The sequence below is a fragment of the Azolla caroliniana genome, unplaced genomic scaffold, assembly GCF_043228905.1.
Source record: "Azolla caroliniana isolate FFs.n. ecotype wild unplaced genomic scaffold, voAzoCaro1.0.p SCAF_13, whole genome shotgun sequence".
NCBI lineage: Eukaryota > Viridiplantae > Streptophyta > Polypodiopsida > Salviniales > Salviniaceae > Azolla > Azolla caroliniana.
In genome coordinates, this window is record NW_028230448.1 from 7,700,726 (window position 1) to 7,717,387 (window position 16,662).

The window sequence follows — 16,662 nt, forward strand, 5'->3', positions numbered from 1 at the left end:
CAAAAGAATCATGACTTAAACTGGATTTCTTACGCTATTCAACATTAGCAGTTCTAACTTTAGAATGTCTTGATCAACTCGATTTCTGGCAGGAATGAATATTTGTAGTTTAAACTTTAGAATCTGTTGACAAACTATGTCTAAACAATTACAAGGTTGTATCGGAGTATTAACTAGTATCCAATTCTTATCCCAAAACACAAGCCAATGAGATATGTCCTGTGCTATTCACTATGATGAAGCAAATAACCACAATTTTTAGCATAGTCTCTTCCATTAAATGAAAACACTACATCATTATTAAGAATTTAAAGCAAAAAGGCATATACATGTATTCCACGTAATTCAGAATTCCAAACCAAAGATTTCCATCTATATACAGATTAAAAATGAAAACACAACCATATGTCCAATACAATGCAGTCAACCTGTAATTTGTATCAAAGATTGTACAACATGATGTAGAAAATCATCACACCCCTTTTTATGTAATACACTTATATCGCTAGCTGGAATTTTCAATGTCAGGCCAGACACATGCACACACAAAATATTAACTACCTCTCATTGCCATGCAAGTAACTTAATGAGAGAGGAGAGTAGACCAATAAAGATGTGACTACTGTTCAGTGAAAGTGTGTATTCACATCAGATAGAGTTACAAAAGAGAGTCTTTTGTGTTAAATAACGGTCTCATGATAATAGAAAACACCTGCAAACTTCATTGGGAATTCCAAATTTGTGAAGAAAAGGAAACTGGTCAAACCCTAAGGATTTGCAACTTGGAAGAGAAAGCAATAGCCACCCAATCGGTCTGCGTAGATGACCACTGGAGCTGGTTAATCTCAGCTCCTGCCGTGTATGCAAGAATGGGATCAAGACCACCGTCAACAGGCTGACTTATAGATGACAGGTCCCAAATTAATGCCTGTGAATCATCACCAGCGGTGCAGATATGGCAAGAACTATGAGGTGCCCATGCAATTGCATTTACACTTGCTTGATGCCGTTGGAGCTCAGCTACTGGAATTGTAGGATATCTAATATCCAGCACTACTATCTTGGAGCTGTCCATGAGAATAGTGGCCATATATCGCGGATCTTGCTTATTCCACCCCAATCTTAGGAGTGGTGTATCAGGTTGAGGACTTTCATAGATAATAGTTGAGTGCTCCTTGTCCCGGAGGTCAAACACTCTTACAGACCCATCAGCAGATACTGATGCAAAGACTCCAACTCCACCCCACGCAATGTCGTAAACTTCCTTATCATGTGCAATTAACTGGGTGTCGACAGCTTCCTTTTCGATGTCCCAAATCGTACATGTTGTGTCAATGCTAGATGTTCCAATTCTCTTAGGTTCAGCCTCATTCCAATCGAACGAGGTCAGAGGGGCACAATATTCATTGTTCCTATTGTTGTTCATTATACTCTTCAGTTGGACCTTGTCATCATTTACTTGCCAAATACGAAGGAAGTCTCCAGTTGTTGCCAATAAGTCTGGCTTCTGGCACTCCTTATCAGGAACAAACATTATCTTTGTTGGAGGATAAGGATGTTCAAATGACAACTTAGGATCAGATTTGAAATCCCCCGTCTTCTCATCAAGCTGGACGATCTCGACTTTATTTTTCGGTTCCTCAACAAAGCTTCCTATTGCCAACCGGAACCTTTTGTCTTTCCTGACACTCCAATTCATTCCATATATCTGCCAGGATGCTTCATATGTATAGATTTCAGACCTCTTCTGTGATTCTTGGGAATATGCATCCTGGTCATTGGCCATTTGAGATGATCCCAATGAAACTGTGTCACAAACATGAATTGAAGGGAAGTAAGCAGTGCAATAAATAATGATAAGTTGAGACTGCCCCCAAAACAATCAACATAAATATATGATCAAATATTATACACCACCAAGATCAATCAACTTAACCTAAATAAAGTTACATGTATTGGTACATATAAAATGCTTCAGAAAAAACTCACATAGAGTTTATTTTCAACTTTTCTTACTTTTTAGGACTACAAAATAAAATGGTTTTCATGATAGCATACAATTACTCGCATCAATTCCAAATCCTGAGTAGCAGAGAAATGCAGCAGCATCATAATATCATGACACCAATTATTGTACATCTTATGATATACAAAAATCACTATTAGTGGGTACAATTTACCTGACTAATAATTTTTCTTTCTAAGGTTGATTTGAAATATATCCTCAGAAATTGTGATGGCCATACTGGCTAGTTTGGCTGGTTTATTAATCTTGAAGCTTCTAGTTTAAATGTTATGTTCTTTCTTCCATTTCATAATGGATATGAGTGTATTATTAAAGATTGTCCATCTTTCTAAAATAATCTTAAGAGGCGAAACCCCCCTTTACCTTCCAAATCACTTTCAATCACAACACTGTAGGATCCTGCAGGATCTTGTCTTATCACCAGGAACCACTTGTGAACCTAATGTAAGCAAGTAATAGTACATAGCACATGAAAGAAACTAATCTTTCCAAGAGAAATTTATTCAGGAAAAGAGGATCTCAAAATGCCAGTATGCATGCCTTTTTTTTACTTTTCAAACATAAATATCGAATTTTGAGGGGCTTGCAAAACTATACTGTATTTGTTCTCTCTTTAATTATTAACCTCACATATAATAGACTTTGTCCTACTCTATAAATATTTAAGATCTAATTAAGTATGGAGACTACAAAAGTAAAACTTTTGATGGAATAAGGGATTAATTTTGACAAGGTTTCAAAATCGAAATTATTACGCTGAAACAATGACAGGAATTGTCTAAGTTTTTACCGCACATAAAACAAAAAGCCATGTAACATTTGAGGAGACTCTGAAAATTAACATTAATGACAAACATATTAATATCTAGATAAAATTTTATGCCCATAAGAAGACACAGTAAAGGACCTTACTACATTATAGAAATGCAAATAGATGGGAGATAAATTTTCAATCAAGCATATGTGATAATGATTAACATAAAGGTTTGAAGAGCTTCAAAATTTTAAATGCTTTCAGAGTTTCCTAAAATCAAGAGCAACAACAAAAGCTCAAATGACAAGGGATTCAGGATTTTCTCACCCACCTGCCCAATCTTTCCATTTTTCTACTTCTATGCTATTTAATATCAAAGATGAGACTATGTAAGCCAGTTATGCCAATATGCATACTTTGAGGCATTGGATCGATATGAAGGCTGCTTCCATTATAAACAATTGTAATCAGCAAAAATCATTTCAAATAGGTGTATGAACTTTTATTAGTGGCATTTGGATTGTAAAACTGTACCCCCACATTCATGTTGGAAAAGGGGTCTATCTTATTGACCTATGTATGGTCTCTCTCAATGTGAAACTTCTTCATCAAGTTCCTAAATAGGAATCGGAGCCTTCCCTCTTCACCGAAGACCCAGAATAGAATATGAACCAACGCATCCATAATGAAACAGAAGAAAAAGAGCATTTATAACATACACTCGTTCCCTAGCTCTATAACTTGATCTCATGTATCAATGGACATCATCTTTTGCACAGGATTCTTGCTTCATAAGATGATGTTTGAATTATCCTCTTAACATGAACCTTACATGATAACTTCCAAGAAAATAAGTGCAAACACAGACACAATATCTCAAGTATATACTGAGAAATAGTGCCCCATCAAGGAATAATGATGAAGCATTCAGGCTTGTATCTTGGCTGAGAATACTACTGTCACATTATAGGAATCCTGGAATCAAATTAAGATGGGAACAAAACCCGTTTTAAGCATACCTAGTGGGTGGAAAGTTTATTTAGTTCTAAAAAGTTCAGAGTCTTATTCTCAAGGTACAGGTGCATGTTCTTTCTACAAAAGCATATCTGAATTAAACAAAAAAATACTCATTAATTCATGCAATTCAGGTTTGAGTAGCCACAAAAAATTGCGAGAAGTGTACAGGTAAATGTTGACACAACCCATGCTGATCAGGAGACATGTACAAAATTTATCATGGAAAAAATGATTTAAGGCCTAGTTCTTACCCAATATTGAAGAAAATCAGAAATCTAATAAATTGCTATCATTTTCTCCGAGGATACAGGGAAGGTAGAGTTATTATGAATTTGAAACACAGGCCGAAACATAACAAAATTACAGTCTGTATTAAAAGACAGATGCACAGGCATACCTTTGAAGAGACTAAGAGCGAGAGGGTATGGCCACAGCTCTGATGTTTTCTTCTTCTTTTTCTTTGATGATGATGATGGCGATGGCGATGGCGATGGCGATGAAAGCAGAAGAGAGGAGAAGTTGTATGTTATGACTGAGGCGTCGCGCCCATCACAGTCAAAGGGGAGGGGAGGCCACACACCTGCGCTATGTGTGTGTGTGTGTGTGTGTATGTATGTATGTAGATCTTGATTTCCTCCTTCTTCTATCTCTATCTATCCACCAGAATACATATAAAACACAAAGGACAGAGTAAACTAGACTTACCCCCATAGATAGATACATAGATAGAGCATACCATACAATAACTAACATACATATGTACATGGTTTAAGGCAAGTTCCACTGAACTGTGCCAACTGTGCCACAGCTCACACGCACGCTCTTGCGTCTTTCTCTCTCTTCCTCTCTATTACTCTTTGTACAGAAGCACTTCGTTATGTTCTGCACAATACCACACATCGCTATGTTTGCCCTAGGTGTATTTATACTCATACAATGTATGGGCTATTTACAAACATAGCTTTCTTTATTATTATTATCATTATTGATCTCAGTTGATCATCCGACTAATCGACTCCTATGTTGATTTTCCACTCAGCCCGACTAGCTGACTCCCATGTCGGCTATCCAGTCAGCCCGACTAGTCGGCCTTGTCTTCGACCATTCGGTCGGTCCGACTAGTCGGTCTTGCCTTTGACTTGGATCATCTATCCAATACTGTCAACTTTCAACGTCGACTCTCTCTTGTCTTCAACTGTCGGCTCTTCTTCAGCTCGACTAGTCGGCTCCTCCCATAGGAGGGACATATTTCTAATAAACTCCCCCTTCACTCCTGTGGGAGGCAATCAACTAGTAAAGTCTTTTGTCGACAAACTCTGAGTCTGTCCATAGGTACGTTCTTGGTGAGCATGTTGGATCCATTTTGCCAGTATGGATCTTCACGACGGTAAACTCTCCTTCATCCACTTTCTCTCACAACCAACGATACCTTCTCTATATGTGTTTGGTCCGGGAGTGATAAGCATCGTTCTTTGCTAGATGTATGGCATTCTGACTGTCACAATGAAGTAATAATTCTCTTTGCTTCATTCCCAACTCATTGAGAAAATTTCTCATCCATATCAGCTCCTTGCCGGCCTCTACCGCGACCATATACTCTGCCCTTGTGGTCGACAAGGCCGTAGACTTATGCAGTCTTGACTGCCCTTGCATGGGTCATCACATAATGTGATGTGGATCGGCTGGAGTCTACATCCCCCGACATGTCTGAGTGGGTAAACCCTTCGAGCATAGGTTTTTCGACACCATACCTGAGACACACCCCCGAGGTGCCTTTCAAGTACCTGAGTATCCACTTGATTGCCAACCGATGATCTCTTCCTAAATTGCTCATGTATTGGCTTATTGCTCCCACAACAAATGTTATGTCTGGCCTCGTACAAACTATAACATGCATTAAACTACCAACGGCTGAGGCATATGGTACTTCCCTCATCTCGGCCTTTATCTTCTATTGAGAAACAAACTCAACTTCCCATGAGTGGGAACACACTCTAGGATACTCAAGTGTGTGAACACCCCACCTCCTTGTATAGTAACTAGTGTGTCATAGAAACTAATGTCCTATGACACATATTCTTTAAGTATTTAAGACCTCTTTCCCAAGAGGCATTACTAATAAGAGAACTTAGAGAGAAGGTGACTACATAAGCACATTCTCTCTCTCTTTGTAACTGTTGGTCATTCTTGCTTCCCTGTTATACAGTTTTCTAATTTTTTGTAATCGTGAGCTCTCTCTCTCTCTCTCTACACACACACACACACACACAATTCTTCCGCTACACAGAATCCATCCGATTCTTTACATGGTATCAAAGTGCGTGGTTGCTTGATCGAAGCCCATCGCCTCTACCTATGATGTGCCCGACTCCGCATTCAACATAAACTGACTGATCACTATAGCAGCCATCTCCACAATTCGTACCAAGAAGAAGAAGACAAAGCTCAACATGAACACACACAGAAGTACTGACTCGTACTTCAATGCTCATCAATGAGCCCCTACACTAACTCCCAAATATATATTCCTCTGCGAAATATCTATCCAATGGCCTCCTGGTTTACGCACCACTACGGCCTCTCGTTGCACACCCAGTCTACGCACTGGTTTACGCACCCAATGTTGAGCTTGTATATCAACACTCCCCCTCAAGCTCAACTTGAGGTTCCGCTTGCTCTTCCGGATCTTCGCTCCGGCTTCACACCTTGCTCGCGCTCCTCGACTCGTTCGATTCCGCGCGCCTCGACCCTTTCGGTCGGCTTGTCTACTCGTGTGGCCTTTCTCAGCTCCCTTGTTGTCGTGGTGTTGGCGCCTCTTCCGCGGCGCTTTCCTCTGCTTGGCCTTCAGTTGATCGGCATCTCCAAATCAAACATTCGAACCAAATCGGCTGTCTCTGATTCACTTCCGCTCTTGCCCGAATTGGTTATCGCCAATTCGTCTTCTGTCTTCAGGACCTTAACCACATCAGACCATGTCTTGGTCTTGGCCTTCTCACCCTTCTTGGCTTCATCTCCCCCTTGTTCGACTGAGTCCGGCTCTTCCCTTGGGTTGCTGCCCTTGTTTCTGCCTTTGACTTCTTCAGCCAACCCGAAATTGAATTCTTCATCCATGCGATGCCCTCGGGTCGATCAATGTTAGCATTGACGACGATGAAATGGTGTAGATTTGCCTCGAAGACTTAACACCTTGGGTTTGGGGGCATTCGGTCGGTAGTCCTCACGAGGGAGAATCCTCCCTCCTTCTTCGATCTCTTGTCGATGTTTTTGGTCGAGGAGAATCATGTTTGAACAAGAAGCAATGCACAAGAAGGACAAATGATCTATTCGAACTTCGATGGAGGAAGAGGGCAAGGTCGGGGGAGAAGAGGACGATTTGGCCAAGAGCAACCCCAAGAACACAACTTCTATTACCGACAAGACGTCTCAAACGCATGAGGCGAAGCATCCGGAAGAAGGGGGAACAATTAGGCCGGACCCAACCGACAAAACAATCTCACTCAATGAGGATATTGTGGTAAATTCGGCCTCTATGAGGCAGAGTGTTAAAAAAAGAAGAGTGAGTCAGCCTCCACAAGCCGACAACTCACAAACTACGCCTCCAACTCCGACTATGATAATCGTGGTAGAATGTTTGTGATGAGGCACAGAGCGCACTCGATGACAACCTCAAACTCGACCAACACCTCCAAACTAGAAGATGTATGGTTTGTCAACTCGGACGCATCGTGTCACGGACAAGTATAATAGAGTAGAACAAAGATAAGACTAGAGAACAAGAGAGAGTAAAAGAACAAGAACTCAACTTATAGAACCCGTAACTTGTGTTGTTCACCTTGATTAGAATCAAGGTGCACATGAGTATTTATACAAGAAGGTAGGGCTATGTAAGCCAGCTAGAAATAGAGTATGCATGAGGATGCATGCAATAGAGAAAGCATGATGATGCATGCAAGCTAGAAAATGAGAATACATGCAAGCTAGGAACTTCCAATGTTCAATCTACACTATATGAAGTTGAATTAAATATAAAGATGCATATGTAGCTCAAGTGGTAGGGTTGCCCAATAGAGACCATGAGGTCTTGGGTTCAATCCCTACCTTCTTTCGTGGCATATGTCTATGACATTATCCTCCCTCTAAGGCCGCCACCTAACACCCGCAATTGGTTTATGGGGTATCGTTGATGAAAAGCGCGAATTGCCTCCGGTGCATTTTGTAAATGTGTAATTGGTTCCCATGTGGCATCCGAAAGAGGGTAACCTTTCCATAAGACCAAGTATTGAAGTCTCCCTCGACGCAAGCGAGAGTCGAGGATCTGGTCAACCTCATATTCCTCACCTGTCGATAATTACACGGGCAGCGGCGGCGGAGGTTGTTGTCCCGGAATGCGAGAAGGATGATAGAGTTCGAGGAGAGAGACGTTGAAAACATTGTGAAGCTGAAATGTGGGGGGAAGCGATAACCGGAAGGCGACTGGGTTAACGTGCTCGAGGATACGGAAGGGGCCTAGCTTTTTGTAGTCGAGCTTCGCGACCTCTTTCTCTCTCTGTACAACGTTACGCACACAACTCTCGTGCAAAACAGAAAATGACAACTACCGCTCAAAGTTTGCCCTAAGTCATATTTATACTAATATGACTTTTCGGCTATTTACAAATATAGCCTCGATGGGCTCTCAGAAACATATTTACAAATATGTCTCTTCCTCCGGTTCTGCACCATCCGGCTCTCCGTAGCCGGGTACTCCTCATCCGGTTCACACCGGGCCTGCACCATCCGGCTCTCCGTAGCCGGGTACTACTCATCCGGTTCATACCGGGTCTGTATCATCCGGCTCTCCATAGCCGGTTACTACTCATCCGGTTCATACCGGGTCTGTATCATCCGGCTCTCCATAGCCGGGTACTCCTCATACCGTTTCGGCCTCGGCCGAGTTTGTTCGTCGGCCCTGTTCTTCTCCCTTCCCATCCGGAGGGACCTGTCTCCCAACAGAAGAGAGATATGAACATGTCGTCGACTAGGCTTGTTCCCTGCCAAAGCACCCACCCGCGGGACAAATCCCAGACGTATGCATCAACCAACCAAGGTTGACACTTGCGGAAAGGGAAAATTGTAGAGATGCGGAGACATAGAAATGACTCTAACGAATAAAGAAGATTACAAAGATCGCAAGAATACAACCGGCAGCCGGTATCTAACCCAAGAGAAAATAGAGAATGAGTGTGGAGCCCCTAACGGAAGCGCACGGGCTTTCACACAACAGAGGCGATTGCCACAAAGATCTGCAGATGACAACTAAAGATAGAAGGAGGAGAGAGAGCTCAGTTCCCGGACCGACAACACTTCGTCCTCACCCCAAAACGTGAAATCCTTTAGTCTTCTCCCCTCCCCTTATATAGGCAACTAGGGAGAGACCGTTACAGAGATTCACAATGAATTCCTAGGTAATTAATGCGCACAACCTAGTATATATTTACATCAGTCAAATAAATCCTAAATATGTACAAGTTAATAAATCATGTGCACACGTGTAAGGGCCAATTCACGCATATATCCCTTGGATTCCTTCTATGGCCGGTTTTCTCCACAACATCCACCCCCGCCAAATTGTGCGTCCACCGGCACACGCCAAGACAGCCACCGGAGAAAACCACTTGTTCACGCCTCGCTCTCCGAATCCTCGCACCCTCCAATCCGATCGTTACCATCGTCCACGTCTTCTAGAACCAGCTCATCCTCGTATCGCTTCTTGAACGCCTTGACCCCGCTTCCCGGCTGCCGGCACCGCCAGCCGTGTCCCGTTAAGCTCCGCAAGATGATACGTGCCATTATCGTTCGCGCTTATCACCGTGTAGGGCCCGAACCATCGCCTCAAAAACTTGTGCACTGCCTTGTGCTGATTGTCGAGGCTACTATCATACACCAACACCCAGTCACCTTCCTCGATCTTCTTTGGTCGCAACCGGTGTATCCGGTCGAACCGGCCTTTGTTCCTTTCCCTTGCCATACGTAGCTTCTTCGTTGCCCGATCCACATCCTCCGGCCTCCGCTCAAGTTGTCATATCCGTGCCGCCAATAGCTCCTCCCGGCTCATCTCGTTTTTCCAATTTATCGCCGCCCACGACGAGATTGTACGCTCCACCGGCATGACTGGCTTCTGCCTTTTTACATACATCAGTTTCGCCGGCATGAACCTTGTTACCGAACTGTGCGTAGTCCGGTTTGCCCACAATGCGTAAGGAAGGAGCCGTGGCCAATTCCCCACTTTGTCTCCACATGCGCGCACCAACGCCTTTACAACCGACCCGTGCCCATGTTCTACCTTTTCGTTCGCCTCTGGATTGTATGCCATAGTGAGAGAGAGCTTGATCCCTAACCGGTCGAACAACTCTTCGACTTCTTGCGTATCCAGCTCTCCCCGATCTGCCACGATCTTTCCTATGCACCCGTACCGACACACCACCTCCTCGATTAAGAATCGGCACACCGCTGCAATTGTCATGTTCTGTAGTGCGCGGCCTTCCACTTGGTTCATTAAGTCCTCTCGTGCAAGCACCAGGTACCACATCTTCCCTACCCCCATCGGCATCGTTAGTAAGTCCACCATCCATTTGAAATGGACCGTAGGTGGGTAGGTTGGGTGAAGCTCGTCTCGGTGTCGGATCGTGGAGTGCAGCTGATAGTTCTCGCATGTCGTCACGAACCGGTGCACATCCCGGTACAGCCCCGCCACCAATACTTCTCTTTCAACTTCTCGAATGTGGCCCATGTCCCGTGATGTCCGGCCCAGAGGCTCTCGTGGTAAGCCTTCAATAGCGCGCCCTGCTCTCCCTTCTTTATCACCACCTAGAGTGGCATGCCGCCCTTCTTCTTTGGGTGTTTCCATATGCTTCCTTCCCATAGGAAAAATCGGTAGGCCTTCTTTCGGATCCAGTGAGCCTCCTCTCTCGTCCATATCGTATCCGGCATCATTGTCTGTAGGAACCTTCCAATTTGGAGCCACTCCCTGTTGTACTCGCTCTCGCGGAACTCGTTAAGCGCTGGAGTGCTCCCTACCCTTGTCGTCACGTTAGCCGACCCGAAGAAGTTATCGCCAACTTCTTCGTCATCTGAAACCATGCCGTCTTCATCGTTAAACTGCGCTCTAGAAAGCATATCGGCCATGGCGTTATCCTTTCCGGAGATGTGCCGTATCTCCGGATCCAAGGACTTGATGTATGCGATCCACCTGAGCATTGCTAGGTCCGGAGTCTGTTGATGGGTGGGGGGTGAAACCTAGAATGGCTTCATCCCCCTCCCAAGGGGGTTACGTTAGAGAGAAAGAGAGAAGTAAAGAAAATAGAGAATGACACAAAATGAGAGGGGGAAAATTGTATATCTCATTACATGCCCCATAGGGGGTTTATATAATACATCCAATGTAACGGTTACATGACCGTTATAAATAAGACCGTTATACATTCTTGTACACATGCACATAATTGTGCATGTGTCCATACACATACTCATCCTCAAACACTCATTTACTTTACACATACACATCAACCACATCATTACCAATACCCTTATACCTCCCTGTATATTCTTACGGGTAACACATGGCACGCTTGTGGGACAGTGCATTGCACGGTGAACCCACTCGCCATGACAACTCTTCTCGACCGGAACTCCATCGGTCGTCTCAACAGTCGGAAATCCCTCAACCGGATCACTGCTCTACGATCAATAACTTCGATCAGAGCTTTGCTTGACTCGAACCTTCTTGTTCGGTCAACACAAGTCGCGATTGGATCATACACCAATCGGCTAGTTCACTGTGGCATGGGTTGTGAAATCGTGTTGTGCATTTGTGTATTCTTTCTTTCATCATGTGGAGTGAGTTTTATATTTTGTACCCTTTGGTCTTTAAAATTTTGCCCTCAAATTTTTTGAAATTTTATTTTCGGCCCTTGTGTTTTCGAAATTCTGCATTCTTCCCTCCAATTTTTGAAATTTTCTCTTCATACCCCTCTTCTTTTTCTTTTTATGTCTTCGTCTTTTGCTTGGCTATCTTCGCCGCTGTCACTCGGCTGTACTCTTGGTCGCATATCTGGGTTGCACTCTCGACTGCACGTCTTGGCCGCGTGTCTCAACCGTCTTTTCGACCACGTGTCTCGGTCGTAGTCTCGACCATGCATCTCGACCGCGCTTCTCGGTCGTACTCTCGACCACACGTCTCGGCCGTATTCTCAGTCGCACGTCTCAATCGTGCTCTCGGCCACGCATCTCGGCGGTGCTCTCGGCCACGCGTCTTGGTCGTACTTCTCGATCGTGCATCTCGGCCATATTTTGGTCTGTGCGTTTCGGCCACGCGTCACAACCGCGCTTCGCTTCGACCGCATGTCTCAGTCGCGCATTTTGGCCACATGTCTCTGCCATGCTCTTGGTCGCATGTCTCTAGCGGCATCGGCCATCTCCGCGCCTTTGTGATGGGCCGAGTCTCTCATGTCCCCGGCCATCTCTTTGGCTCTCTTGGCTTCCATATTATATGTGAGAAGAGGAGTTGCTTCCCATAGTGATGTGTCCACCTCGCTATAGCTATGTTGTGCACCTTCACTTGTCTGTCTCTCTTTGTCTTCTTTTTATTTCTGATTCTTTCTTTTTTTTGTTTCGTCTCTTCACCTTCTTTCCCTTGTCTTCTTTTCTTCTTCTCTGCGTTTGTCTTCTTCGTTTTCCTACGTCCTCTTTTCCCCTTCCTTTCCCCTGCTCTACGTCCGACTCGTTCGGCCTTTTGTCTCCCCGTCAGCAGCCGGTTCGGCGGCCAGCTCTGTTGTTGTCCGCTCTGTCGAACTTCGGCCCTCGTCTTCTACCGCTTGCCCGATTACTGTCGGACTCCGTTGTCTCCGCCGGTCGTAGCCGGCAGTCAGTTGGCCACGCTCACCAGTCGTTGTTGTCCACTGGCCCTGTCTGTCCGGCGGCCATCTCTCTGTCTAGTTGCTTCTCTCGACCGACCTCTGTTTGCCTATCTCTCGGCCGGCTCTCGGCTCCCGGCCGTCACACGGTCGTACTCTCGGCCACGCGTGTCGTACTCTTGGCTGCATGTTGGACGATGTTGCGAGCATACCCTTGTCGAAGCCAGATCATACTACTTTAGTGTCTTTCCCACCACCTACAAAGAATCTATGGAATGATGTCTGCAACAACTACGAGTGGTTGTCTTCTGAGGAGGAGGGAGAGGTGGAATGGGTGTGCCGAGCAGAGGATGGAAGACAATGTCCCTCTCTATGGTGTAGCAATCTCCTTCCTCCATGTCCATCGCTTTGGAGCTCGTTCGCATCAATCCATGAGAACTGACCTCTTCCTTTGTAGACCACAAATACTGGATCTATGTCTGTGTATTGGGCTAAGCGAAAATGCACGCATTTCTCCTGCCTATGTCTTGATGACTAGGAGACATAGCTTCGGATGGGTAGGTACTGATCGAACTCCTGAAAACCAGATGCGCATTTGAGATTTGGGATCTGAACGACTGCCATGGAAGCTCTCGCTGCTGTTGCGTCGACTTCCTCTGATGGATTTAATTAAAGTCTCAACAGAAACAATGTCACCTTCAATGGTCATCATGATCTGCAACTTTTTTATTCCATAACGAATAGCTACAAGCTTTGATGCTCCCCCAACCCAATGAAGACCAGGCTTGGTAACACTCCGAACTGCTTCCTCGAGTTTTGCCATATTAGTTTCATCACCCCATGGCTTCACATCCAAGAGAACAGAGGACTTGCCACTCTCTTTTTTCTTCGTACTAGCTTTCTTCTCAGCTTCGCGTTCAGCTGCAGCTTCTTTTTCCTCTTCAGTTCCTTCCCAGAGAGATCCAGATCATCATCATCAGCTTCCTTGGCAGCCTCTGCAGCAGCAAGTCGTCTTTTGAGGCCTAATACCCAGAGCTCTTCTCATCTGCAACCTTGCCTGGGTGGCCACCTCTATTTTCATCGCACAAATAGACTTTTAGGAGACGATTTTAGGGCTGTCATAGAGGGGCCCTAATAGGAAATGGTTGATGAAATGTACTGTTTCCTATTGTGGGTTTTGGCAAAGATTAGGGTTTGTTGCGGTGGGTTTTAATAAGGATTGGAGTTTATGCAGAGAATCTGGGGGCTTGAGGAAGTGGGCTACAAGCATAAATAAAGATTTCAAGTAGAAATTAGAGTTTCCTTGTGATGTGGGTGATCATAGGGGATCTGCAAGCGAGAAAATGCAAAGAATCATCTTATATCATGCACCCTGCACACACATACATGCAGACGTAGAGAGGGAGAGATAGAGATTAGTGATGGAGAGGGAGAGTGAGAAGCTTCTTCTCTTCAAAGAGAGTGACCCACACACACAAAGGGAGAATGAGAGATTCATAAGGGAAAGGACTAGTGACCTCTTCTTAAGGGAGGTCGTCCGTTCGGGCGTTCGAAATAGATGTCATAGCAATCGCGGCAGAATATGCCACGGCCACTGTTCCCCACGACGAGCCTTATGAACCAAACCCAGAGTCCATATTGGAACTCAGCAGAGCACGAGTGGCATTCGAAAGGGAAATGGAGATTTCACGACGAGTCACCGCTTCCGCTCTTGAAGAACTGAATGTGGGTACGGAATCGGAGCCTCGGTTCCTCTCCATCGCAAAGGAATTAAGGCCGGACCAGAGAATCACGATGATCACACTACTCACGGAATATAAAGATGTGTTCGCTTGGGCTCACGAGGACATGAAGGGGTTAGATCCCAAGTTCTATCAACATAAGATCAATTTAGCAACTGATGCGAAACCCGTCCAGCAGTGCCGCTATCGCATGAACCCCAATTACGCGACCCGAGTGAAAGAAGAAATTGACAAGCTCTTGAAGGCGGGGTTCATACGACTAATTAAACAAGCGACATGGCTAAGCTCGATAGTGGTCGTCCCAAAGAAAAATGGCAAAATACGGGCATGCGTAGATTACCGGAAATTAAACGTCGTAACCATTACAGACGCATTTCCCTTACCCTTCACCGATAGCGTGCTGGCCGCCATTGCAGGCCATGAGATGTACAGTTTCTTAGATGGCTCCAATGGCTATAACCAGGTACGCATGCACCCCGAGGACCAAGAGAAGACGACGTTTGTCACGGACTAGGGAGTCTATGTGGCAGTGGTCATGATGTTCGGGCTAAAGACAACGCCGACAACATTTCAACGAACGATTACAGAGATCTTTGGGGAATACATTTCGGCGTTCATGCAAGTTTTTCTAGACAACTTTGCGGTATATGTTGAAACAATAGACCATTTTATGCACTTACGATTGTGCCTGGAACATTGCCGCACCGCACGCTTAAGCCTGAATCCTGCGAAATGTGCCTTCGGCGTGACCAACGAGACTCTCCTAGGCCACATAGTCAGCAAAGAGGGAATAACGGTCGACCCAAACAAGATCTCCACGATTACGCAAGCCAAAACTCCGACAAACGCCAAATCGCTTAGCCGGTTTTTAGGACAAATACGGTGGCATAGTCGGATGATACGGTATTTGGCGGACTTCGCCACGCCGCTACACGTTGCCGTACATCGAACTCCTTTCCAATGGACTGCAACGGAGGATAAGGCCTATGAAGCACTTAAGATAATGCTCACACAGGCTCCCGTTGTACAACCACCAGTTTGGGTAAAGCCATTCCACGTGTTCGTCGACGCCTCAGACATAGCAATAGGAAGCGCACTAATGCAACTCACCGAACCAAACCGGTACATGCCAGTATACTACGCGAGTCGTAAATTGTCAACAGCTGAGCGTAACTATTCCACAACTGAGCGGGAGGCGCTAGGGATGATATATAACATCAATAAATTCCGACACTATTTATTAGGAAGGAAATTCACGTTCCACGTGGATCATTCGGCATTATTGTATTGGGTAGAGAAACAAGCCCTGACAGGGAAATTGGCGCGGTGGATGCTGCTGCTCCAGGAATTCGATTTCGTAATTCAGCACTGACCAGGAACGCAACACGCAGTGGCGGATTTTTTGTGCAGACTCGAGAATGGAGAAACAATACAGAAAGACGATGACGATTTTCCGGACGCTGACATCTTGCGAGTAGCGACATTTGCAGAAAAAACGAAATCCACCTTTCCAGACCGATGGCTTATGGAAATGACGTACTTTTTAACTACAGGACTGTCTCCACCACAATTACGCACGGACGAGAAGAAACGACTAGCCGTCTGAAGCCGTCACTTCTGCCTCGTCGAAGGCATTTTATATCATAAAGGAAGTGACTGCATTTGGCGACGTGGGGTCCCGTCAGGATGAGAAGGAAGCAGTTTTACGGGAGGCACACTGCGGCACGGCAGGCGGCCATTACGCGGGCGGCGTGACAGGCCGGAAAGTATGGCAGGCGGGCTTATGGTGGCCAACAACACAGAAGGACGCATCCGAGTATTGTAGAAAGTGTGATTTGTGTCAGCGAATGGGTTAGCCCGCGGAGGACGCAAGGATGCCACACCAGCCCGTATTACCGCTAGACCCCTTCCAAAAGTGGGGATTGGATTTTGTAGGGCCCTTCACACCAGGGGCGGCCCGTACGGGCAACAAATACATATTGGTAGCCACGGATTACTGCACCAAATGGGTAGAAGCAAAGGCACTACGTGAAAATACGGCGGCCGTCACAACCAAATTCCTTTACGAGCACATCTGGTGCCGGTTCGGCTGTCCGATTGAGCTCATCAGTGACCAGGGGAGTCACTTTCTCAATATGGTGGTTCGGGAACTAACACATCATTACGCCGTAGTCCACAAGAAGAGCACGCCATATTATCCACAGGCGAATGGATTAGCAGAATCCACGAACA

At 45.3% G+C, this 16,662-nt stretch overlaps 2 protein-coding genes across 3 annotated transcripts; both read right to left on the bottom strand.

The window, feature by feature from the left end:
* Nucleotides 1-406: 406 nt before the first annotated feature.
* LOC147856039 (WD repeat-containing protein LWD1-like) lies at nucleotides 407-4,392 on the bottom strand. 2 transcript variants are annotated; one of them, XM_087329708.1, is made up of 2 exons: nucleotides 4,195-4,392; nucleotides 407-1,806 (listed from the first exon to the last, which is right to left on the bottom strand). In XM_087329708.1, exon 2 carries the CDS (start codon nucleotides 1,784-1,786, stop codon nucleotides 761-763), a length of 1,026 nt encoding a protein of 341 aa, XP_087185834.1. In that variant the 5' UTR covers nucleotides 1,787-1,806; nucleotides 4,195-4,392; the 3' UTR covers nucleotides 407-760. The 2 variants fall into 2 exon arrangements, with proteins under 2 accessions (XP_087185834.1, XP_087185835.1); XM_087329709.1 differs by lacking the exon at nucleotides 4,195-4,392 and adding an exon at nucleotides 2,065-2,088.
* Nucleotides 4,393-13,208: 8,816 nt separating this feature from the next.
* On the bottom strand, nucleotides 13,209-14,841 carry LOC147856040 (elongation factor 1-delta 2-like). Its single transcript, XM_087329088.1, is given in 3 exon segments — nucleotides 13,209-13,636; nucleotides 13,639-13,683; nucleotides 14,814-14,841. Coding segments are annotated over 3 exon segments (501 nt in total).
* Between the last annotated feature and the right edge of the window lie 1,821 nt (nucleotides 14,842-16,662).